The sequence below is a fragment of the Triticum aestivum genome, chromosome 5A (genome assembly GCF_018294505.1).
Source record: "Triticum aestivum cultivar Chinese Spring chromosome 5A, IWGSC CS RefSeq v2.1, whole genome shotgun sequence".
Classification (NCBI taxonomy): Eukaryota; Viridiplantae; Streptophyta; class Magnoliopsida; order Poales; family Poaceae; genus Triticum; species Triticum aestivum.
The window spans coordinates 329317219-329342208 of NC_057806.1; the positions used below are offsets into that span (position 1 = coordinate 329317219).

The 24990-nt window shown below is 46.1% G+C and overlaps 1 protein-coding gene across 2 annotated transcripts; it reads right to left on the bottom strand.

The window, feature by feature from the left end:
• Positions 1–20795: 20795 nt before the first annotated feature.
• Positions 20796–21930, bottom strand: LOC123106878 (universal stress protein YxiE-like). Of its 2 annotated transcripts, none has more exons than XM_044528912.1 (4): positions 21708–21930; positions 21494–21603; positions 21287–21414; positions 20796–21214 (listed from the first exon to the last, which is right to left on the bottom strand). In XM_044528912.1, the coding sequence occupies exons 1-4, from the start codon at positions 21883–21885 to the stop codon at positions 21052–21054; spliced, it is 579 nt and encodes a 192-aa protein (XP_044384847.1). In that variant the 5' UTR covers positions 21886–21930; the 3' UTR covers positions 20796–21051. The 2 variants fall into 2 exon arrangements, with proteins under 2 accessions (XP_044384847.1, XP_044384848.1); XM_044528913.1 differs by having other exon boundaries at positions 20797–21214; positions 21296–21414.
• Positions 21931–24990: the final 3060 nt, after the last annotated feature.

The following is a 24990-nucleotide window of genomic DNA, read 5'->3' on the forward strand; positions in this document are numbered from 1 at the left end:
CTACAGCCATCTAGATAGTGATTTATTCTAACATTTGCATTGACCCAGTAATAGTGCACCTCTTCTGATCAAACAGAACTCAGAGCTGAGAGCACTCGGCTTGGCAAAATGCAACATTAGCAGGTGGGTTTAAGGAAAAGGATGGTGATAACTTGAGGGTTGGGAGCTTCTACGATCTATTCATGCTTTTACAGAACTTTTCGGGACAATTTATTCGTGTGTTTCGGTCTGCATTCGCTGCTTTTATCTGAAAATAACTTGAGAAGTATCGTCTCAAAGTTATAGTACGGCAGGCTTCGAACAGGCGAACAACTAAATTCATTATAACTTGAGTTTCCTTCATGTGAGAAAAGGTCATACAGTACTTTTATTCTCTTCTGGCAATAATTTCAACCATGTGATGTTACAGGTGAAGTCCTTATCAAACGGTTACTTCTTGCAGAAACCTTTGTTATCTGCAGGAAATGCTTTCTGTTAGGTTGCTTGAGTTGACAGACAAGTGTGCAGACAGCTCTAACAACCCAAGCCTTTTCCGACCAACAGAAAAAAGAACAAAGTTGTGTATTTTGACAAACTGCCATGTGTTTTTTTTTGTTTGAAAGATCCAGCAACTGCTGGCTTTTCAAACTGCCATGTTTTAGCCTGAAATATTACAGCACCTTCAGAAAGGCTCTTCAGCCTCTGTTGGAAAGAAAAGAAAGGCTCTTCAGTGGTTGGCTACGATTTCGGTAGTTCAGTTGCTGATTGATGGACAGTTCAGCTAATCGCTAATCATCGCATGGAATTTCCGGAGTCGCTTTATTGTTAACCGAGTCATGGTTAGCTAAAATAGGGACACATACATACAGTTACTGTTCAGGAGCATTCTTCCTTGTCAGTTCGTATATCAGCGCTACTACTTATTTCTTTACAGAGGGAGTATTCCGGTAACTTGGATTAATCAAGAGTAACAACATATTCAGGTATGGACAATGCCTAGATATACCAACTGACAAGGAAGAATGCTCCTGAAGTGATCTAAACGCTCTTATATTTTTTTATGGAGGGAGTACTCCCGCTATTAACGTTTACTATTTTATTATTCTAAACGTTTTTATATTAGTTTACGGAGGGAGTATTATTTACCAGACATTATTAGGTTATAGGAAGAGACTGTGAGGTTTACTGAAACCGCTTCTAATGTATTGAACTCAGTTAGAAATTGACATGACGAAGAAGCAGGCTGGGAGAGATTCAGAAGTATGATCAACAGTTTCTGTTCCCTGCTTCGCCGTGCAGCGCTGTAAGCCGATGTCCCCTCCTTTGCCGTGTGTTTTAGAGTTTGTACTCGTCTTAGAGCAACTTCAACAGTGGCTGCAAAAAACCCACGTGTGCAGTAAAAGAAGGTCTTAGCGTGCGCGGGGCAATTTTGCGAGCTCCAGCGATGGCGGGGAACTCAGGCGTGCAGAAAAAAATCACACGCGTGAAAAAGTGGCCGCGCGCGCTAGTTTTGACACGCACGTCCGGCGCGCTTTATAAATGCAGCGCCCGATGTAAAGATTGATGGAAGCGTCTCAACCCCCGAACAAGGAGCCCGCAGGTGTATATATTGATGTATGCGTGAGATACAAGACATCCGGTTAGAGATGTAACCGGATAGGAGTATTACAGAGAGGGAGATCGAGATTACAGAGAGAGAGAGATCGAGATAGAGTCCAACAGGTTTAAACTAGAAGAAAAATACTATCCCTAGCTATGTATATGTGCCACGCAAGTCACCTGTTGATGCACGCAATATGTATCGTTTAACATCCTCCCTTAATCTGAACTTCTTAAGTTTAGATCACGCTTGAACTCCTCAAATGATCTTGTAGCCAAGGCCTTCGTAAACCCATCTGCAACTTGGTCTTTTGAGTGAACAAATCGAATTTCCAACTCCTTATTAGCAACTCTTTCCCTCACAAAATGATAATCAATCTCAATATGTTTGGTTCTTGCATGAAAGACAGGATTGACAGACAAGTATGTAGCACCAAGATTATCACACCAAAGGCATGAAATTTGGGTATGAAATATTCCAAGTTCCTTAAGCATAGACTTTACCCAGATGATCTCTGCTGTTGCATTGGCCAGTGCTTTATACTCTGCCTCAATGCTGGATCTGGAAACAGTAGCTTGTTTCTTTGCACACCATGAGATCAAATTAGGACCAAAGAAAACTGCAAAACCACCAGTTGATCTTCTATCATCTAAGCAACATGCCCAATCAGAATCAGAAAACGCACTAACAAGAGTAGATGATGACTTGCTGAAAGTGAGTCCAACACTAAGTATTTCTCACATATCTCATTATACGTTTCGCTGCAGTCCAGTGTGCAGTAGTTGGTGCATGAAGATACTGACAAACCTTGTTTACTGCAAAAGAAATATCTGGCCTAGTAAGAGTCAAGTATTGAAGCGCACCAACCAAGCTTCTATATTTGGAGCCATCCTCTTGACTCAAAGGCTCTCCTTCAGCAAGAGAAAGTTTCTCAGAACTGGACAATGGTGTTGGAGAAGGTTTGCAACCCTGCAATCCAACTCTGCTCAAAAGATCAGTTGCATATTTCTCTTGACCTCAACACCCAAAAAATAGTGCAAATCACCTAGATCTTTGAGAGCAAATTCTGAGTTTAAATCTGACAAGAGAGATTTCACTGCTTCTTCTGACGAGCTTGTAACAATAATGTCATCCACATAGATCAGCACAAAAATGGAAGTATTTGACTTATTGTAAATAAACAGTGATGTATCAGACTTAGAGGGAACAAAACCAAGCTAATACAACTTTGTACTCAATCGAGAATACCACGCTCTAGGAGCCTGTTTTAGTCCATAGAGAGACCTGTCAAGTCTGCAAACATAAGATGGTTTACTTTTATCTTCAAACCCAGGAGGTTGCTTCATATATACTTCCTCTTCCAGAACACCATGAAGAAACTCATTCTGCACATCTAGTTGTCTAAGACTCCATCCTTTTGATACAACAATAGACAACACAAGACAGATAATGGCAGCCTTGACAACTGGACTAAAAGTATCCTCATAATCAATGCCATATCGTTGTTTGAAACCTTTAGCAACAAGCCTAGCTTTATATCGATCTATTGTCCCATCAGACTTTCTTTTTATCCTAAACACCCACTTGCAGTCAATCACATTTTTACCTGGACGTGACGGAACCAAATGCCATGTGTTATTTCTCTAAAGAGCCTGAAACTCGACATCCATAGCTTTCTTCCAGTCTGGATCATCAAGAGCCTCTTGATAGGTGTGTGGTTCTCCTGTGGAAGCGGCTAAGCCAAATTTAATCTTATAATTTGTAGGTTGAATAACACCTGCTCGAAGACGTGTAAGTGGTGGTGTAGGAGCCTGTGTATGCACAGAGGATCCAGGTGCTGGAGAGTCAGCAGAGCCAGCGGCAGATGCACCGACAGGCTCCTGGATCGAGTCATCCAATCCCGAGGAGGCGGCTGGGCTATCCACGCCCGATGGATCTTCTGTGGTCGAGCGAACAGCCGGGGACGACGGAGCTGCCACAGAAGATCCGGGTGCAGTCGGCGCATCCGTCGCGGATCGGGAGCCAGGCGCAGTCGCCCGCCTGATGTAGACGTGGGGGTCCGCCGCGAACCGCGCTGTCGGCTGGGCCCCCAGAGCTGATTGGTGCGGCGCGTCCACAAGGGACAACACAACCGCAGACCGCCGCGTGGCGACACGAGACGGGGGCGAAGCGGACGTGCACGTGGGGCTGGCCGCCGCCTGACGAGGCGTTGATCCCGAAGCCGATCCAGTCGGCCCTGACGTAGTCAGGGACGCAGATCCCGAGGGAGACCACACCAAATTTTCCGTGGCAGCCACAGAACGCATAGGTGCACCATTTTCTTCAAAAGTGGCATCGTTTTGACATGCGTTTTCAGCATTGTTTGTTCATGTAACAATAGTATCAGATAAAAGGTTAGAAGAGTTAGTCAATATTGGATAACTACAATCATCATTGCCCACACAAGCAACTCCGGATAAATTTGGAGGAAGGAGAAGAATCTCTTTTCGAAGTAGAGCACCGGCATTGGGGTGTAGTTTGGCAAAGGGAAACTGTGTTTCGTCAAACACGACATCACGGGAGATATACACACGACCGGAAGAAACATCAAGGCACTTGACACCCTTGTGTTGAGCACTATAGCCAAGGAAGACACATTGTTGAGATCGAAACATGAGTTTGCGAGTGTTGTAAGGACGAAGATTCGGCCAACAAGCACACCCAAAATACGAAGAGTAGAATAATCAGGTGTGACATGTAGAAGGCGTTCTGTGGGAGTTTCATTAGCTATTGTGCGACTAGGCCACATATTGATAAGATGAATGATACGTCTCCAACGTATCTATAATTTTTTATTGTTCCATGCTATTATATTATCAACCTTGGATGTTTTATATGCATTTATATGCTATTTTATATGATTTTTGGGACTAACCTATTAACCCAGAGCCTAGTGCCAGTTTCTGTTTTTTCCATGTTTTAGAGTATCACAGAAAAGGAAAATCAAACGGAGTCCAATTGACCTGAAACTTCATTGAACTTATTTTTGAAACGAAAGCAACCCGGGAGACTTGGAGTCCACGTCAAGGGAGCTTCGAGGAAGCCACAAGGTAGGGGGGCGCGCCCACTCCCCTGACGTACCTCTTCCTCCTATATATACCCATATACCCTAAAACGATCGGGGAGCACAATAGATCAGGAGTTCCGCCGCCAGAAGCCTCCGTAGCCACTGAAAGCCAATCTAGACTCGTTCCGGCACCCTGCCAGAGGGGGCAATCCTTCTCCGGTGGCCATCTTCATCATCCCGGTGCTCTCCATGACGAGGAGGGAGTAGTTCTCCCTCGGGGCTGAGGGTATGTCCCAGTAGCTATGTGTTTGATCTCTCTCTCTCTCTCGTGTTCTTGAGGTGATACAATCTTGATGTATCGCCAGCAGGGCCACCAGTCGCTTGCCATGGATCGTCACGGGCAGCAGCATGGTCCGCTCGCCCCGGATGCCGGCCAGGGCGTGAAGGGAGACGACGCACGCCGTCGCTGCGGAATCCGCGGCCGCGTCCTCGGTCGCCGAGGCGGATGTAAAGGGTCGGGTGAGTCGTCCTCCTCGGTGTAGTCGACCGTCTCTAAATAAGAGGCGGGGGCATACATGGGTCGGCGTGTAGGGCTCATCGCAGTTGAAGCAGAGACCCTGACGACGACGCTCCTGCTGCTCGGCCGGTGACAGCCGACGGAAGGGCCGTGTGGCGGCCGGGGGTGTGGCCGTCGCGGCTGGAAGAGGCCGACCCGAGGTTGAGGAAGTCGGCGCTGGCCGACTAGGCTGGCGACCACTCCGTCCGAGTGGCTGCTGCAGTGCCTGGGCCCGTTGCTCGAAGGCCCGGGCGTAGTACATGGCCGTCTGGAGGTCGGGGGGATCCTGGAGCTCGACGTCCACGCGGATATGGTCCGGTAGACCGCCCACAAAGAGCTCGGCGCGCTGGGTCGCGGAGACGCCCGGCGCGTGGCACGCCAGGGCCTGGAAGCGGTCGGCGTAGTCCTGCACCGTAGATGTGAACGGTAAACGACCGAGGGCCGCCAGTCGGCTCCCGCGGATAGGAGGCCCAAAACGGAGGAGATAGAGCTCCCGGAAGCGCTCCCAAGGTGGCATGCCGCCCTCGTCCTGCTCGAGGGCGTAGTACCAGGTCTGCGCTGCGCCTCGGAGATGATAGGACGCGAGCCAGGTACGATCCGAAGCGAGTGTCCGCTGCCCTCGAAAGAACTGCTCGCACTGGTTGAGCCAGTTGAGGGGGTCATCCGTGCCCTCGTAGGTGGCGAAGTCCAGTTTGGCGAAGCGAGGGGGTGTCGGCCCGCCGTGCCCGGGGGCGGCCGCAGTCGCCGAGCTGGAGGGTTGATCAAACCGCAGGGAGGGCGTCGGGTGTTCTGGCGCCGTTGAGTAGACCGGGCCCGGAGACGAGCCGGTCGCCCAAGCGGGATCGGCGATGGTGACGGTGGAAACTGCACCTGGTGCAGGGGCCGACCCGTAGCCCTAGGCGCGGGTGGTGGTACTGTCGATGGCGGCGGCGCCTGGTGGAGTTGCTGCACCGGCGCCTGCGGCATGGGGGCCGGCGGTGGCGCCGGAAGAAGCTGCTGGGTCGGGCCCCCCAGCGGCGCGGTGGAGGCCGGCCATGCTGGCCACGGCTGTCCCGCAGCCGAGTAGTGCGGCAGCAGCAGCGGCGGCTGGGACGCCCCTCCGTAGGGCGCCTGGAAGGCCGAGGCGGGCCACTGTAGCGACGGCGGCCCGTAGGCGGTGGTGCCGGCGCTCGGTGGCGGGGGCTGGTTCCCGGCGAGGTAGAGGGTAATACCCCTGACCGCCTGGACAAGCTCCCGTAGGGTGCCCGACACCTCCTCGGGTGAGAGGAGCGGAGGCGGGTCCGCCGTGATGGTGATGGGCGCTGTCGGTGTGGTGGCGGTGGTGCCAGATGCGATCTCCGCCATCGCGGTGGAAGTGGCCGGCGGCAGCGAGAGTGGGACGGAGGTGGATGGTAGCGACGGCGGTGATGGAGATTGTGACATGATCGGCCTGGTGTCTCTGGATACCAAATTGGTAGGACTAGGGTTCCTACCGGCTCTACTACGTAGGTTGTAGGGGCAAGGAGGGAGTGGACGCGGCGAGGAACGGGCGCGCCGGCTGCAGGGCGCCGTCGCGGCTTGGGTTGAAGGCGGCGGCGGCTTGGCTGCAGCGGCTAGGGTTTCCGGCTCCTCTAGGAGCCGGGCAACAAAAGATAATAATAGTCTTTATTGCTTCCTCAAAACGATGTCTTACATGAGTATTTATAACTTTAGCCTAAGATAACTTTCCTAAGATAACTTGCCTAAGATAACTTGTGGGCCAAGCCCCTAATACTAATGCCCGTTGGGCATTTTCCTAGAATAGACCAAGCCGGTCATAACATAAAGTGACCAGCTACTGAAAACCAAACAAGCTGAACCAAAAAGTAGAAACTCAAAACAATATCTTTGCAAGTAGCCACAATTGTAGTCTTAAAAATAGTAGCCACAATTGTAACCACAATGCTACATTTAACTGTGAAGCTCTAAAAGGTAGACTCAATGGAGGCAGCTTGGTCGGTTAATCACCATCATTTTATCTGTGTGAATATACTTGTGCCCTCTTCAGACAGACTTGAAAAAAATACTGCTACATTGACAAAAGTTGTTGGCAACTCACAAATGCATTTCCTAGTGTGTTTTTGTTGTGGAAAACAAAAGCTTAATTATTTTCAAGAAAGACAGAGGCAGATCTCATAAAATATAAATCTCGCTGCAAAGCAGCACAGAGACTCGAGATTGCCAACATAACATGAGAAAACAATCATTGGTATGTATCTTTTTTTAACAAGGACGGTGTCTTGCTCGATTTCTTAAAAACACAAGCATGGTTTTCTCTCAGGCAGACACGGGAAATTTAACTTGATTCAAAGTATGCAACAAAGGAAAGGAAAATAAATTGCTCTGCATTGTCCAGTAGTCTTCATTTCAATACTTTAACTGTACGTAAGGTTATGTGCTAGCATAAAATGAGCTGGTTTTGTTTTTTGTGATGTTTGCTAATGCCAGGCACATTTCATGCGTGAGGAAACGAGTCCAGCCATCCATTCATTCTGTGTTCTTTTGGGAATAACCTGGCATCAAATTCAAGTTTTCTTTAGAAAAAATAAAATCATTGCATAGTAAGTACAGTTCAGTACCAGGTATTAGCTAGACAGCTCCCCTGGTTATTTGTTCCAATTAATAACTGAAACTATAATAACTGAAACTATCATACAACATGGTAGGCAAAAACACTGTGTGTTAAACAATCGAACATCAGCCACGATTGATAGCATCTTACCTAAAGAAGTGGCAAGGACATCGTTGTGTGAACAATCTGACATCAGATCATCTGTACTTCGAGTCTGCGATGAACTAACTGACCAGTAAAACAATAATCTGGTCAAAGCCCATTCAAGCAATCAAGCTTTGTTCATGCCCTACAGCAAATCCAGAAGGAAAAAAGATCAGAGCCCACATTAGTCAAGGGAAAGAAATCAAGCACCTTTTAGACAGGTAATCACAGATTGACACTTTAGGGGCCTGGATGTACGTCCTTTGGCGGATGATGTAGATTGCAGTCCATGCATTGGGGTTAACCTGACGGAAACACACATAAGTAATGAGTTCAGTGATCATCGCGAACAAGGTGGATTCTAAGTAATTTTAACAAATGGAGCACAACTCGATCTTCTTGACCGAGGAGCATTTTCAGAAGAAATCATGGTATCCATACCTGAACAGTGTGCCTTGAAATTCCATCCACCAAGTTGTGGATCCACCTGCTTGCCTGGATGTACGTCATTTGGCGGATGATGTAGATTGCAGTCCATGCATTGGGGTTAACCTGACGGATACACACATAAGTAATGAGTTCAGTGATCATCGCGAACAAGGTGGATTCTAAGTAATTTTAACAAATGGAACACAACTCGATCTTCTTGACCGAGGAGCATTTTCAGAAGAAATCATGGTATCCATACCTGAACAGTGTGCCTTGAAATTCCATCCACCAAGTTGTGGATCCACCTGCTTGCCGGTTACCATTTTCAGTTGGAAGTAGAATTTTCATATTTTTTTTCATGTTTTGCATTCAACCAATGCAATGCCTGCGCGGGTACTTCTGTTAGATCTCAATGTTTTCCGTCACAACAATCTGCATAATACACATAAGTACAAAATGTGAAGCAATAGTAGGACATCTAAAAATAATAGTATTAGCAGTAGCACGAGTTGGCACACGCTCACAAAGCTAGCATCACACCTCTCTCTCTCTCTGTGTGTAGGCATTAGCAGCAGCAACATTAGACACCCTCCATTGGTAGAAGCAGCACATCAACGGCATCACCCAGTCACACACAAAAATCTCCCCATCTCTGCAATTGGGGAGGAGCGCGTAAGGGGCCAGCAACAGCAAATCTGCCGCCAATTGTGCACAAATCCGGCTGCTGCTCCTCGTTGGCCACGCCCTACCCTGTTCGCCGGCGTCTGCTTCGTCCGTGAGGATCAGCGGCGGTGGCGGCGACCCTAGGGATCCGCGGCGGCGACTCCACACAAGCACCACCAGCCTGTAGTCCTGACCTGCCCTGAGATTTTGCGATGGCGCCGGCGACGGCGGCGGAGGCGGAGGCGGAGGCGGGGAACCATAGACAAAAGATTGAGGGAGGTCGACGGAGGAGTGGTGGGCCGGCGGACGGCGGTTGAGATGCAGGGGCGGTGGCAGGGAGCACGGGAGGCGGTGGTGGCATGCCGGAACCCTAAGCGGCGATCCGTTAGGAAATAGAGAGGGGCGGCTAGGACTGCGGGAAGGGGATCGTGGAGATACGGGGGGCGCTGGAGGCGCTCAAGGCCGCCGCCCCGCGGGGAACCATAGACAAAAGAGAGGAGAAGGGAGACGGTCGAGGGTCGACGGCTAGAGAGACCGGGATCGAGAGGAGCGGGTTTCGTGTGTTGGTGGGGTTAATCTACGAAAAAAAACGAACGAAAAATGATGGGACGAAAATTGATCGGTGGAGACTACCAACTGTTTCATTAGAAGTAGAGATCTCTTCCTTCGTTTTCCGTTATTAATGACTTTGGAGTGATTCTTTGTTGCATGTTGAGGGATAGTTATGTGATCCAATTATGTTATTATTGTTGACGGAACTTGCACTAGCGAAAATATGAACCCTAGGCCTTGTTTCAACGCATTGCAATACCGTTTACGCTCACTTTTATCATTAGTTACCTTGCTGTTTTTATATTTTCAGATTACAAATATCTTTATCTATCATCCATATACCACTTGTATTACCATTTCTTCGCCGAACTAGTGCATCTATACAATCTACCATTGTATTGGATGTGTTGGGGACACAAGAGACTCTTTGTTATTTGGTTGCAGGGTTGCTTGAGAGAGACCATCTTCATCCTACGCCTCTTACGTATTGATAAACTGTAGGTCACCCACTTGAGGGAAATTTGCTACTGTCCTACAAACCTCTGCACTTGAAGGCCCAACAACGTCTACAAGAAGAAGATTGTGTAGTAGACATCAAGCTCTTTTCTGACACTGTTGTCGGAGAGGTTAGCGCTTGAAGGTATATCTTTAGATTTTGCAATCGAATCTTTTAGTTTCTTGTTTTATCACTAGTTTAATTTATAAAAGAAAATTACAAAAAATAAAATTAAGTTTGCCTCATACGCTTTATCTTTTTAATATCTTTCGTGAGTATGATGAAAAAGAAAATTGTGCCAAAGTGTTAGAAGAAGAATGCATTAAAATGTTTGACACTAAATATTTGAATGATGAGCATGATTGCAATGTTGTTAGTATGAATTTCTTGAATATTCATGATGCTAATGATATGCAAAGCTACAAGCTTTGGGAATCTATGTTTGATGAAGATGATATTTTTTGTCCCCCAAGTTTTAATGAGAAAATTTATTATGATGAAAGCATGCCTCCTATTTATGATGTATTGATGAAAGTGGATTTGGAGAGGTCATGACTTTATTTTGTGATGAATCCACTATTTCGGAAGAGGTTCCAATTGATTATAAGAACAAAGTTGCTATCTATGATGATTATTGTGATAACTTGTATGTTATAAAGAATAATGATATCCATCATGACTTTAGTTTTCAATTGGATTATGCCTCACATGATAATTATTTTGTTGAGTTTCCTCCCACTATTATTCATGAGAAGAATTTTGCTTGTGTGGAGAGTAATAAAATTTTTATGCTTGTAGATCATGAAAAGAATGCTTTAGGTGCTAGTTATATTGTTGAATTCATTCATGATGCTACTGAAAATTATTATGAGGGAGGAACATATGTTTGTAGGAATTGCAATAATATTAAGTTTCCTCTCTATGTGCTTAAAGTTTTGAAGCTATGCTTGTTTTACCTTCCTATGCAAGTTGATTCTTATTCTCATAAGTTGTTTGCTCACAAAATCCCTATGCATAGGAAGTGGATTAGACTTAAATGTGCTAGTCATATTATTCATGATGCTCTCTTTATGTTACAATTCTTATCTTCTATACGAGCATTATTGAAATCATCATGCCTAGCTAGGGGCGTTAAACGATAGCACTTGTTGGGAGGCAACCCAACTTTATTTTTGTTCCTTGCTTTTTGTTCCTGTTTAGTAATAAATAATTCATCTATCCTATGTTTAGATGTGTTTTTATGTTTTAGTTAGTGTTTGTTCCAAGTAGAACCGTTGGGAAGACTTGGAGAAAGTCTTGTTGATCTTGCTGTAAAAAACAAAAACTTTAGCGCTCACGAGAATTGCTGTAATTTTTTATTGAAGAGTGCTATTTAGTTAAAAAAAAATTACAGATGATTAATAGATAAATTCCTCAGGTCCAACAATTTATTTTAGAATTTTTGGGGTTCCAGAAGTATACGTTTGATCTAGATTACTATAGGTTGTTCTCTTTTTGACATATTCTGTTTTATATGTATTGTTTGCTTATTTTGATGAATCTATGAGTGGTATCGGAGGGTATGACCATAGAGAAGTTGGAATACAGTAGATATTACACTAATATAAATAAAGAATGAGTTCATTATAGTACCTTGAAGTGGTGATTTATTTTCTTATACTAACGGAGCTTACGAGTTTTCTGTTAAGTTTTCTGTTGTGAAGTTTTCAAGTTTTGGGTAAAGATTCGATTGAACTATGGAATAAGGAGTGGCAAGAGCCTAAGCTTGAGGATTCCCAAGGCACCCCAAGGTAATATTCAAGGAAAACCAAAAGCCTAAGCCTGGGGATGCCCCGGAAGGCATCCCCTCTTTCGTCTTCGTTTATCGGTAACTTTACTTGGAGCTATATTTTTATTTACCACATGATATGTGTTTTACTTGGAGAGTCATTTTATTTTATTTAGTTTTGCTTGCGGTTTGAATAAAATACCAAGATCTGAAATTCTTAAATGTTAGTGAGTCTTCACATAGTTGCATAATTATTCAACTACTCATTGATCTTCATTTATATCTTTCGAAGTAGTTTGTCATTTGCTCTGGTGCTTCACTTATATCCTTTTAGAGCACGATGGTGGTTTTATTTTATAAAAATAGATGAACTCTCATGCTTCACTTATATTATTTTAAGAGTCTTTAGAACAACATGGTAATTTGCTTTGGTTATGAATTTAGTCCTAATATGATGGACATCCAAGTCATATAAAGTGCATTGAATACTAAGAGAAATTTGATACTTGATGGTTGTTTTGAGATATGAGGGTGGTAATATTAGAGTCATGCTAGTTGAGTAGTTGTGAATTTGAGAAATACTTGTGTTGAAGTTTGTGATTCCCGTAACATGCACGTATGGTGAACCGTTATGTGATGAAGTCGGAGCATGATTTATTTATTGATTGCCTTCCTTATGAGTGGCGGTTAGGAACGAGCGATGGTCTTTTCCTACCAATCTATCCCCCTAGGAGCATGATTTATTTATTGATTGCCTTCCTTATGTGATGAAGTAGAGATCTCTTCGTTCGTTCTCCGTTATTAATGACTTTGGAGTGACTCTTTGTTGCATGTTGAGGGATAGTTATGTGATCCAATTATGTTATTATTGTTGAGGGAACTTGCACTAGCGAAAGTATGAACCTTAGGCCTTGTTTCAACGCATTTCAATACCGTTTACGCTCACTTTTATCATTAGTTACTTTGCTGTTTTTATATTTTCAGATTATAAATATCTTTATCTACCATCCATATACCACTTGTATCACCATCTCTTCGCCGAACTAGTGCACCTATACAATCTACCATTGTATTGGGTGTGTTTGGGACACAAGAGACTCTTTGTTATTTGGTTGCAGGGTTGCTTGAGAGAGACCATCTTCATCCTACACCTCCTACGGATTGATAAACCTTAGGTCATCCACTTGAGGGAAATTTGCTACTGTCCTACAAACCTCTGCACTTGGAGGACAAGAAGAAGGTTGTGTACTAGACATCAATGAACAGCGGTAAGAAAAGCTTCGTCCCAAAATTTTAAGGGCATGGAAGCCGCAGCTAGAAGAGCTAGACCTACTTCAACAATGTGTCTATGCTTACGTTCTGCGAAACCGTTTTGTTGATGAGCATGGGGACAAGACACATGATGAGATATGCCATTTTTTTTTTGAAAAAACGAATTTAGTTTTTCATACTCACCACCCAGTCTGATTGCATGGCAATGATTTTGCTATCAAACTTGCGTTCAACAAGGGCTTGAAAGTTGTGAAAGACTTGGAACACATCAGAACGTTTTTTAAGAAGATAGATCCAAGTGTATTTGTTGTAGTCATCAACAAAACTTACATAGTAAGAGTGTCTACCAATAGAAGTGGGTGCTGGACCCCAAACATTAGAAAAAATAAGTTGCAAAGGCTTGGTACACACACTGGTAGAAATAGGATAAGGTAATCGATGACTTTTTGCTTTTTGACATGAATCACAAATAGTTTCTGTATCTCTCTCACCAACAACTGGGAGTTTATTTTTTACTAAGAATTTGATGAACAGTAGTAAACAAGGGATGACCTAAACGACTATGCCACCTTTCAGCAAAAAGCTTGATGGCACCATACACTTGTTTATTGAATTTGCAGTATTGAGGAAGCAATGAATAGAGCCCTTGCACATAGGTACCCCTGTGGAGAACTCTCTTCGTGACCTAGTCCTTGATCAAAAATAAATAGGGGTGAAACTCTAGAAAGACATTGTTATCAAGAGCAATGCGATGAACGGAAAGAAGTGTTTTAGAAGCATTGGGAACATGCAAGATTTCGTTTATGACAAGGTCTTTATGTGGGGTTTTGATAATTGATTGACCAACATGACTAATCTTCATACCTGTCCCATTGGATGCGGTGTAGACTTGATCATGACCATGGTACTTTTCATGCATTGTCACCTTTTCCAGCTCTCCAATGATGTGATTTGTGGCGCCCGTGTCGAGGTACCAATTTGTGTAAACACCATATGAAGTATCAGCAGCAGCTGGAACCTTTTTTCTTTGGGATGTATCATCGGCATAGCACCAATCACAATCTTCAGCAATATGGTTAGTCTTTTTGCAGATTTGACACTTGCCTTCATAACCTTCATAGCCCTAAAAATTGTTGTGCCCTCTGTTGCTGTTGTGGAAGGAGCGCCTAGGATTGTAGCCACCTCCGAAGTTGCCCTGCTGGGAATATCCACCACCACCACCACCGCTGTGATGGCCACCACCGGTGTTGTTTTAATGATAGCCACCACTACCACCATTATAGCCGGCGCCACCAGAGCCATGATAGCCGATGCTGGAGTTGTTGTTGTAGTTGTTCCCGCCGCCACCGCCGCCGCCGCGAGATCCGCCGCCGCCATTGCCTTTCTGCTGGCCACGAAACCCCTTGCCGGGTCCCTGGCGGCCGCGAGAAGCGCTGTTGGCCGATGACTTGAAGCTGCCTGCGCCAGTCCCATGGAACATCTCGCCTCTCTGATCAAAGTTTGCCACCATGGAGAAGAGCTGCTCGACGGAGATCAGATCAGTACGAACGTCCAATGCGGAGATGATGGGCTGATACTCCATATCAAGCCCCGCAATGATGAAAGACACCATCTCGTCTTCCCCGATCAGTTTTCCTGCCGCTGCAAGTTCATCAGAGAGAGCTCGCATATTACCGAAGTAGGTTGCCGCCGGTAGTGTGCCCTTCTGGGCGTTGGTGAGGGAGGCTCTGATGTTATTGACGCGCGAGAGAGAGACTGCAGAGAACATCTTGCTTAGGGCTGTCCATATTGCATATGAAGTTTCCATTGAGGCCACCTGAACAAGCACTTCTTTGAAGAGGTTACGAAGAAGGTAGGCGACGATTTGCCAATCCTGGATGAGCCAGGGAGGGTAGGCAGGGTTTGAAACGATTTGATCCTTGCCCTCTTTGTCCTTGGTGGTGATGGTTTTGGGAGGCTCCTCTATAGTCTGATCTACGTAGCCATAAAAGCCGGCGCCCATTATCTGGGATCGTGGTTGAGCTCGCCAGAGGACGTTGTCACGCCTCGAGACCGGGCCTAGGCGAGACAGCCGCCGCGCGCCTATAGACCAGGGGCCTATAGTCACGCAAGGCGTGATTAAGGAGGCATAAACCAACAGTGGATCACAAAAGCTCATATATTAACTATACAAATTCCTTTACATTTACAAAATGGCTCAAATAAATTATTTTCTAGTCGCTTCCCACCCACTGGTCCAGCCTATTCTTCTATGACATCTTCTAAACATGCTTATGTTACATTGTCTGCATCTAGAAAAACAGAGAAAGCAAGGGTGAGTACGACAAGTCATACTCAGCAAGTAGGTACTTCACTATTCAACAAAGAAGAATAGTATGGTAGTGTATCTCAACAGATGAACTTGATCCATAGGATAAACAAGGTAATAATCATCGGAACATATTTTGGTGGAAATGGACAAAAGAACATATAACTAGATTTAATGGAAACAACCAGGAATTTATTGGCGTCACACATGACCGCAAGCTTCCCAACCCGGGAGTTACAGAGGTGAAATTTCACACTTTTACGCTCTTAAGAGGGGTACTCCGACGTCGACAGCCTCGACTAGAATCACACAGGTTCCAGAAGAGCAGAGCTCTTTATTCCCCCAAGAACCGACCACTCGACTTACTAGTGTTGATCGCTCCTACGGATCCATCATCGACACGCTTCCGAACGAGTGCCGTTCTTAGCGGAGAACTCAGACAGTCCCATACCTGAACTGTGACCGGTACAATACGTTTGCCGTCGTGACACCAATATAGATGGATGTGTGTTTAAATCAAATAATAGGATCACTCAAATACCAGTCAAAGACAAAACACTCATGACTTTTCGTGAGTTCCTCCAAAATACTCGGATTCCATCAACAAATGGATTATGAGGACAACACATCCCTTAACAAAGGATCAACAAAGATCAAGGTGCAACAATATAATCAAGTACTCAAGGAAGACAACAATAAGGCATGCAGGGAGTTTAGCAAAGCAGCTACTTGCCTTAGATAACAAGATTCCTCCTTGGAGATAATATTCTCCTAGCAAATAAATCCATCAATGTATAATCCAATAGTCGTACATATACTATACTAATATTCTCCGGACACACGGCTCAGTTCTTCACTCCAGCAGCACCTATACGCCCCATATAACTCCTCCATGTCTTGTCTCTCTCTCACTCACACGCTCTCTCTTCTTCTCACTTCTTTCGTTCTCTAGTAGATGGTTTGAAGCTGCAACAACCAGCAGCAGGAGGTCCTATTTATAGGGTTGATTGTGGGTTGAAAGCTAGCAAAATATCGCAGCCGCAGTGACCCTTCCAGCTGACCTTTGGAGCTGGTAAAAAGATTTGGCTGCTGCCCCTACAACTAGTGCAAAGGCCTAATCAACCTGGTCACCATAGGAAGAGTCCACGTATAGGACTAGAATGTCCAAGAGACTACATGCATGCCACGCCAACCTCCAGGTACACATAGATTTTTACTTAGCTAGCAAGGACAGTACATACGTGTGCATTCTCATTATTACATGCATGCACCTAGTTGAATATCTACCGGTCTATCATTTGTACCTGGTCCAATTCCATCTATTCAAATGCCATGTTAACCCCCTTATAGTTATCTACTACCACATACAAACACCACCATGTGAGTGCAAGGATGCTAGACTCACGTGCACAAATGCACACCCTATCTGATTGTGTGGTTATTCCATCTAATTTTTATTGCAGGGAGAAAAATGCATGTCTATTATATTTCTTTGAAACAGTGCTCAATCATTTATTTAAACAAATAATATAGATTTAATTATTCATCTTAACTTAAGAACATAAAATAATAACCCTAAAAATCTGGGTTATTACATCTTTCCCCCCTTATAAGAATTTCGTCCCCGAAATTCAACACTAACATCTTTTTTTGGGGGAGTCAAATTCCCTCCAATCATATTTGGGACAATTTATTTGATGCATGCTCAATAATTACTTAGAAATAATGCAACCAAGATTTGCAATATTTTCTATAATTCATAGATATATCTGCTATAACATAAGTTGGTAACACTAAACATTTTATTTGGTAAGGTCATTAACAAACATTAACAACAAGGATAGATGGTGATATAGTAATTGTCCCATTACTAGAAAAATATCACCGGTTGTCTTAAACAAGAAAATCTACACAAATAACAAGTCATGAATTAATCTAGCAAAATGTCTATTTATTTCCCATGCATCCTCAAATTTCACCAATAATATGTACGCTATATTTTTTATTTCCATGGATATCTGTCAACAATATTCGTGAGTAACAACACACAAACTAGTTGAGACAAGATATGAAAATAAAATATTCATACTTATCACACAACACAAATATATTCGACGATCTACCCGTTTATCCCAACGCAACCTAAAACCTAGAGCTCTGATACCACTTTAACTGTCACGCCCCGAGACCGGGCCTAGGCGAGACAGCCGCCGCGCGCCTATAGACCAGGGGCCTATAGTCACGCAAGGCGTGATTAAGCAGGCATAAACCAACAGTGGATCACAAAAGCTCATATATTAACTATACAAATTCCTTTACATTTACAAAATGGCTCAAATAAATTATTTTCTAGTCGCTTCCCACCCACTGGTCCAGCCTATTCTTCTATGACATCTTCTAAACATGCTTATGTTACATTGTCTGCATCTAGAAAAACAGAGAAAGCAAGGGTTAGTACGACAAGTCATACTCAGCAAGTAGGTACTTCACTATTCAACAAAGAAGAATAGTATGGTAGTGTATCTCAACAGATGAACTTGATCCATAGGATAAACAAGGTAATAATCATCGAAACGTATTTTGGTGGAAATGGACAAAAGAACATATAACTAGATTTAATGGAAACAACCAGGAATTTATCGGCGTCACACATGACCGCAAGCTTCCCAACCCGGGAGTCACAGGGGTGAAATTTCACACTTTACGCTCTTAAGAGGGGTACTCCGACGTCGACAGCCTCAACTAGAACCACACAGGTTCCAGAAGAGCAGAGCTCTTTATTCCCCCAAGAACCGACCACTCGACTTACTAGTGTCGATCGCTCCTACTGATCCATCATCGACACGCTTCCAACGAGTGCCGTTCTTAGCGGAGAACTCAGACAGTCCCATACCTGAACTGTGATCGGTACAATACGTTTGCCGTCGTGACACCAATAGAGATGGGTGTGTGTTTAAATCAAATGATAGGATCATTCAAATACCAGTCAGAGACAAAACACTCATGACTTTTCGTGAGTTCCTCCAAAATACTCGGATTCCATCAACAAATGGATTATGAGGACAACACATCCCTTAACAAAGGATCAACAAAGATCAAGGTGCAACAATATAATCAAGTACTCAAGGAAGACAACAATAAGGCATGCAGGGAGTTTAGCAAAGCAGCTACTTGCCTTAGATAACAAGATTCCTCCTTGGAGATAATATTCTCCTAGCAAATAAATCCATCAATGTATAATCCAATAGTCGTACATATACTATACTAATATTCTCCGGACACACGGCTCAGTTCTTCACTCCAGCAGCACCTATACGCCCCATATAACTCCTCCATGTCTTGTCTCTCTCTCACTCACACGCTCTATCTTCTTCTCACTTCTTTCGTTCTCTAGTAGATGGTTTGAAGCTGCAACAACCAGCAGCAGGAGGTCCTATTTATAGGGTTGATTGTGGGTTGAAAGCTAGCAAAATATCGCAGCCGCAGTGACCCTTCCAGCTGACCTTTGGAGCTGGTAAAAAGATTTGGCTGCTGCCCCTACAGCTAGTGCAAAGGCCTAATCAACCTGGCCACCATAGGAAGAGTCCACGTATAGGACTAGAATGTCCAAGAGACTACATGCATGCCACGCCAACCTCTAGGTACACATAGATTTTTACTTAGCTAGCAAGGACAGTACACACGTGTGCATTCTCATTATTACATGCATGCACCTAGTTGAATATCTACCGGTCTATCATTTGTACCTGGTCCAATTCCATCTATTCAAATGCCATGTTAACCCCCTTATAGTTGTCTACTACCACATACAAACACCACCAGGTGAGTGCAAGGATGCTAGACTCACGTGCACAAATGCACACCCTATCTGATTGTGTGGTTATTCTATCTAATTTTTATTGCAGGGAGAAAAATGCATGTCTATTATATTTCTTTGAAACAATGCTCAATCATTTATTTAAACAAATAATACAGATTTAATTATTCATCTTAACTTAAGAACATAAAATAATAACCCTAAAAATCTGGGTTATTACAGACGTAGTTCGTCCTGGCGAGAGGCTCGGAGGTGTTGTAATTGAGGCTGGAGGTAATGGTGGCGGTGGAGGTTGACATGGCTGCGGGTTGATGGGTAGGGGATCAACTAGGAAGAACTAGGCGCTATAGGTTGTTGCGTGGGGAATCGATGAAGAGGAACTAGATGTGATGGAAGGGCGTGCTCTGTATACCATGTAAAGATTGATGGAAGCGTCTCAACCCCCGAATAGGGAGCCCGCAGGTGTATATATTGATGTATGCGTGAGATACAAGACATCCGGTTAGAGATATAACTGAACAGGAGTGTTACAGAGAGGGAGATCGAGATTACAGAGAGAGAGATCGAGATAGAGTCCAACATGTTTAAACTAGAAGAAAATACTATCCCTAGCTATGTATATGTGCCCCGCAAGTCACATGTTGATGCACTCAATATGTTCGTTTAACACCCGCCACGCGCCCTCTCACTGCTCTCCACCTCGCCACGCGCCTTCTGCCGCTCTCTCCCCGCTTTCTCGCCTCGCCGCCGACACGCCACCACCGCGCCACCATGCCGCCGCGGAGTTTCGGGCTACCGTGGCGTCCGCGCGCGCCCCTCCGGCGCCTTCTCCGCCGAGATCCGATCCGGCGACATGCGCCTCGGCCTCGGCACCTTCGACACCGTCCACGAGGGCGCCCGCGCGTACGACGCGGCGGCGTGGTGCCTACGGCGGCCTCATAGGGACATGAACTTCCCAGAGGTGCTGATGCGGGAGCTAACGCCTCCCCCGCGGCTTATCACCGACGAGGATCGTCGCCACAACCGAAGGCGGGAGCGCCGTCTCGGCCTTGCCGAGATGGACGAGGAAGCCATGACGCTGTGGCGTGACGCTTCCCGCAGGACGTCATCAACGAGCGCCAGTTCTATGCGCAAAAGAGGGCGGAGAGGAGGACGGAACGAGCCGCCTATCGCGAGTACAGGCGTATGCGGAAGGCGGCCTCTCAATTCAACATCGACCTAGGAGCAGCGTCGCCCTGGGACTTCGATGATGATCGGTACCTTGACGCTTTCATTGAGACGTCAGAGGAGGACATCATCGAGGCGGAGTCGGAGGAGGAGGAGGACGACGACGAGGAGTAGTTTTTTATCTATCGTTCATCTATCGTAGGAGGAGGCTATGAACTACCTATGTATCGTTTTATCTATCGTTTTTATCTATCTATGTACCGTTTATCTATCCATGCCTATCGTATCGAGTCGGAGCCGAATGTGTATCGAGTCGAAGTAGAAGGAGAAGAAATATAGCGCGTCTGCTGAAGTTGCGCGCGCAATTTTTGCAGCGGCCGCATAAAAACTAGCTACGAAGGCGCTGTAAACATTTTTTTAACGTGCCTGTTGGAGATGCTCTTACAGTGATATAAACTGAGCGGATGACAGATTACACTCGGCTTACGGCGAAACACAACTACGCACATGTTTTTCCTGCGTTTAGTAACTGGGTTGACATCGATCATGGTGAATTTTATTAATGAACGCTATTCGATCTGTTGACAGTGACACCAAGCTAGAACATCGAACATACTAGACATCATACGGGCAGTGAAAAGCCCCGATGACAAACGCGCGACGATCATTCCGCCATTAAGCACCCCTGTTGTAAACATGGTGACGGGCAGCTGATTGGAGATGACCTCGTCCGCTGGCCATCCTTGTCGACGGGCGGCGGCCGGACCACCATGACGGGGCAGCTGGCGTGGTGCGCGCAGTAGTCGCTCACGCTCCCCAGGAACGCCCTGCAGCCAAAAGAATGAGCAATCGTACGTACGTGCATGTATCGCGATCAATCGTGAGACGGGCACACGTACGTAACGCACCTCCCGACGGCGCCGAGCCCGCGGCTGCCGACGACGAGCAGGCCGGCGCCCGCGTCCTCCGCGGCGCGGCACAGCGCCTCCCTCGACTCCCCCTCCACCAGCACCGCCGCCGCGCTCACCTGCGCAGCAGCCACGGCTTAAGTTGATGAGCCGACGGCGTGTGTCACAACTCACAAGGGCCTATATTGCTTTACATACCCCTCGTCCGTGGCAGACCCGCCTGGCCCTGTCGAGCAGGCTGCGCGCGCTCTCCTTGCGCGCCGCTCGCACCGACTGCATGATCTCCGGCGCGCCGTACACCGCTGACCCTGCGTGCGTGGTCAATCACATCATATCATATTCATATCAGCGCCGCTGATGTGCAGCAATGTCGCGCGAGGCGTGCCGTGATGTTGGTCGTCAGCTAGCTCACCTGGCCCGCCGACCGGGCACATGGCGTGGTGGAGCGGCTCCAGGGCGTGGACGAGCACGAGCTCATGCCGGGCCTCCTCCGTAGCCGGCTGATCGCCGGCGGGGAAAAGGGAGCGTAGCACCCAGTCTAGCGCGTGGTGGCTCCCGCCGCTGTCATCCAGCGCGACCACCACCTTCATCGTTCGCCTCTCTTGTTCTTGGTGTTTATTGACTCAGGTTGTCGCCGATGCGGCCGGTGCGGGAGCGTGTGGGTCATATATACGTGAATCCAAACCACGTAGTGCCGTGGAGAGGGAGAACGGACGGAGCTGTGGAGCGGTGGGTCATGGATGGCGGCGGCGAGACGACGAGGCGCCGTGCGCGCGTGGCATATCCATGCACGATCAAACGGCCGCGCGCCGCCGTGTCCCCGTAAGCGCCAAGCCGGCTCCACGCCACCATCTTGCTAGCTCGAGCCTTGAGCGGTACAGCCGCGTGCTCATAATTATGCGTTTGGTTGAAGGTATGATATAAATGGATTGGAACCGTTCTGAGATTGAATCTTTGTAGCTCCAGAATGTTTCAGTTTATGTTCCTACCTATTGTCTGGATATACCAAGAGAGATCTACGGTCTAATGAGGCTACTATGAAATATTTACTCATGGGTGGGGCAAGCTCTTCTATTCTGGTTCATGATTTCTCTTGGCTATATGGTTCATCTGGGAGGCCTAAAATGGAACATGAAATGGAACAGGCGCCTGTGGCCCGGAAGCCTGATATCATAGCCTTTACGACGAACGGGGAACACTCATTGTTTACGGCATGGACTACCAGGGTATCTAATCCTGTTCGCTCCCCATGCTTTCGCACCCCAGCGTCGGTAGGGACCCAGAGAGTTGCCTTCGCTTTTGGCGTTCCTTCGTAGATCTACGGATTTCACCCCTACACCCGAAATTCCACTCTCCTCTGTCTCACTCAAGTGAATTGGTTCCACCAAAAAAACGGAATGCAGGGAATGACCTTAAGCTTCCATACGCAAGAGAAATGAAGACCACCTTCCTCATTAAATGGTTGGCAGACCTCCCTGTATACTTCCTTCATCCTAATCATCAGAGTGAACAGAAGACCCCCACGAAGGAAAGGTACTTGTTCGAGGAAAGAAAGCGTATTAGTGCTCTGGGCTAATCGGTCGGGTAGAAGCTCGTAACAAGAGCAAGCATTGGAGAAAGCGTATCCTCGCGAATATGGCAGGGCGGTACGCTCTGCTCTCTCGCGACCTCCACTCTAATCAAAAGACTAAAGGCCCCTACGGAAGATGAAAAAGGCGAGGACTGAAATGAGAAAGGGAATAGAAGTTAGGAAGACTACTGAGGTAGGGCGGCGGGTGAGCTCAACCTCGAACCAAACAAGCAACGGATTGAGCAACGGGGACTTTCACGAAATGAAAACGGGCGGCATCATCGTATGCTCGACATTAGTTGCCCTGGTGTATATCCCGGAGTACTCCTATGGCCGATCTGTCACCCATACATGAAGGCCGTGCTACAATGGCAATGACAATGGGAAGCAAGGCTGTAAGGCGGAGCGAATCGATTTGAATCATCTCGCTTTTCATTCATTTCAGCCACGCCATAATAGCCGCCACAATAAGAAAGAAGCAAGCGAAACAGCTAGAAGCGCTCGCTTTCAGTTTATGTGTTTGGCTTAATATAAGAGATGGTCTAATTATTTAGGATGGGACCACCTCTCATGTTCAAATGGTCATGCATACAAAGGGTGGCCGGCCAATTTCGTTGGGAGGAAAGGTTCAGCATCTTTGAGGCATATTCTTTTTTTTGACTCGAACCATTCAAGTGCTTTATAACCAAACATGTATATTTTTTGGACGATCCCAACCCATCTGTGACCACCCTTGCAACCAAACGTACTCTCTGAATTTACTTGAGGAGGTGTATCGAAGTGTTGAAATATATTACCCAGCTTTCTCCATCAGTTCGGATTTTTGGTTTAGTTGACTGAAGCATGAATTCAATATGAAGCGAGCTTTTCTATAAATGTATAACAAATCAAAATTAGGTGCATGTTTGATTTGCTTGATTCAGGAAACATAAGAATAGAATAAGTGAGGATTACGATTACACATTATGTCCATTCGAATCGTAGATGGGTTGTTTGCACCAAAGTTTGATTGATTAGGGCATCTTCAATGTTGACCCACAAATTTTCTTCTGCGTCTTTCCACAGACAAGGGACCAGTTCGCGGACGCGAATGTGGGGAAACGCCATCCAACACTACCCACATAAATTGCAAACATTTTTTTCAACAAACCGAATGAAATTCATGTAAAGACAACGGATTTTATATAGATCGTATGAAATTCATTACATTTTGGACATGTTTTAACTAAAATAGCTAAAACTATGTGCACGTCCGATCACGCGGAGCTCCATTCTCACGATACGGACACACTGCACTAGTCTATGCCTGGCAGCAGCGGATCCCTTGGTCTTCTTCATGTCTGGCAGCCCGCTTGTCGGACTGCCGTGAGCCTCGGAGGTATATTCTTTCTAAGTATCTTCCCTATGTTTGGCTGCGCCGCTCATCGGAGTGGTAAAGGGGTGCTTCAGTCATAGAGAGTTGGGGGCTTCACATCCGTGAAGCCTAGGCGGGTGTTGACGATGGCAGTGCCGCTCATCAGAGTGGAACCCTTGTGATGTGCTTCAGACAAAGGGGAAGGAGAGGACAATGACATGCGACCGGGCAAGGCACTGGTTGTGTACGCCTCCATAGGACCCAAGCAGTAGCGGCCTCCTAACAATGACATGTACCTAGGGTAGGGTCATAGGCCTGACCTAGACGCCTTACCCAAGGACACTGCCCTAGAGTCAAAGACATTCAAGATACAACAGAAGAAACCGACTGAGTTCACCAAGGAGTGCAATCCACTCGACCTTCAACCTCACTCGGAAACCCCAATTCCATTCGACCAACATGAAGTCACTCGACCATACAAGAAACCACTCGGAATACGGAAGGCCTAAAGTCACTCAGGATGGTGACGATCAGGCGTTCACTCTATAGTCTTAAAGATCATTTATAGCTCTTTATAACTGGCGTTACCAGTAACGCCCTGTCTTAATGTACATTGAACCCTATGTAACGTGGGATGGTTGGGATCCTCGCACACTCTATATAAGCCACCCCCTCCTCTGGCACAAGGGTTCGCATCCCCTATAACTCTCACGCATAATCCACTCGACCAAGCCTCCGGGCACCGAGACGTGGGGCTATTACTTTCTTCAA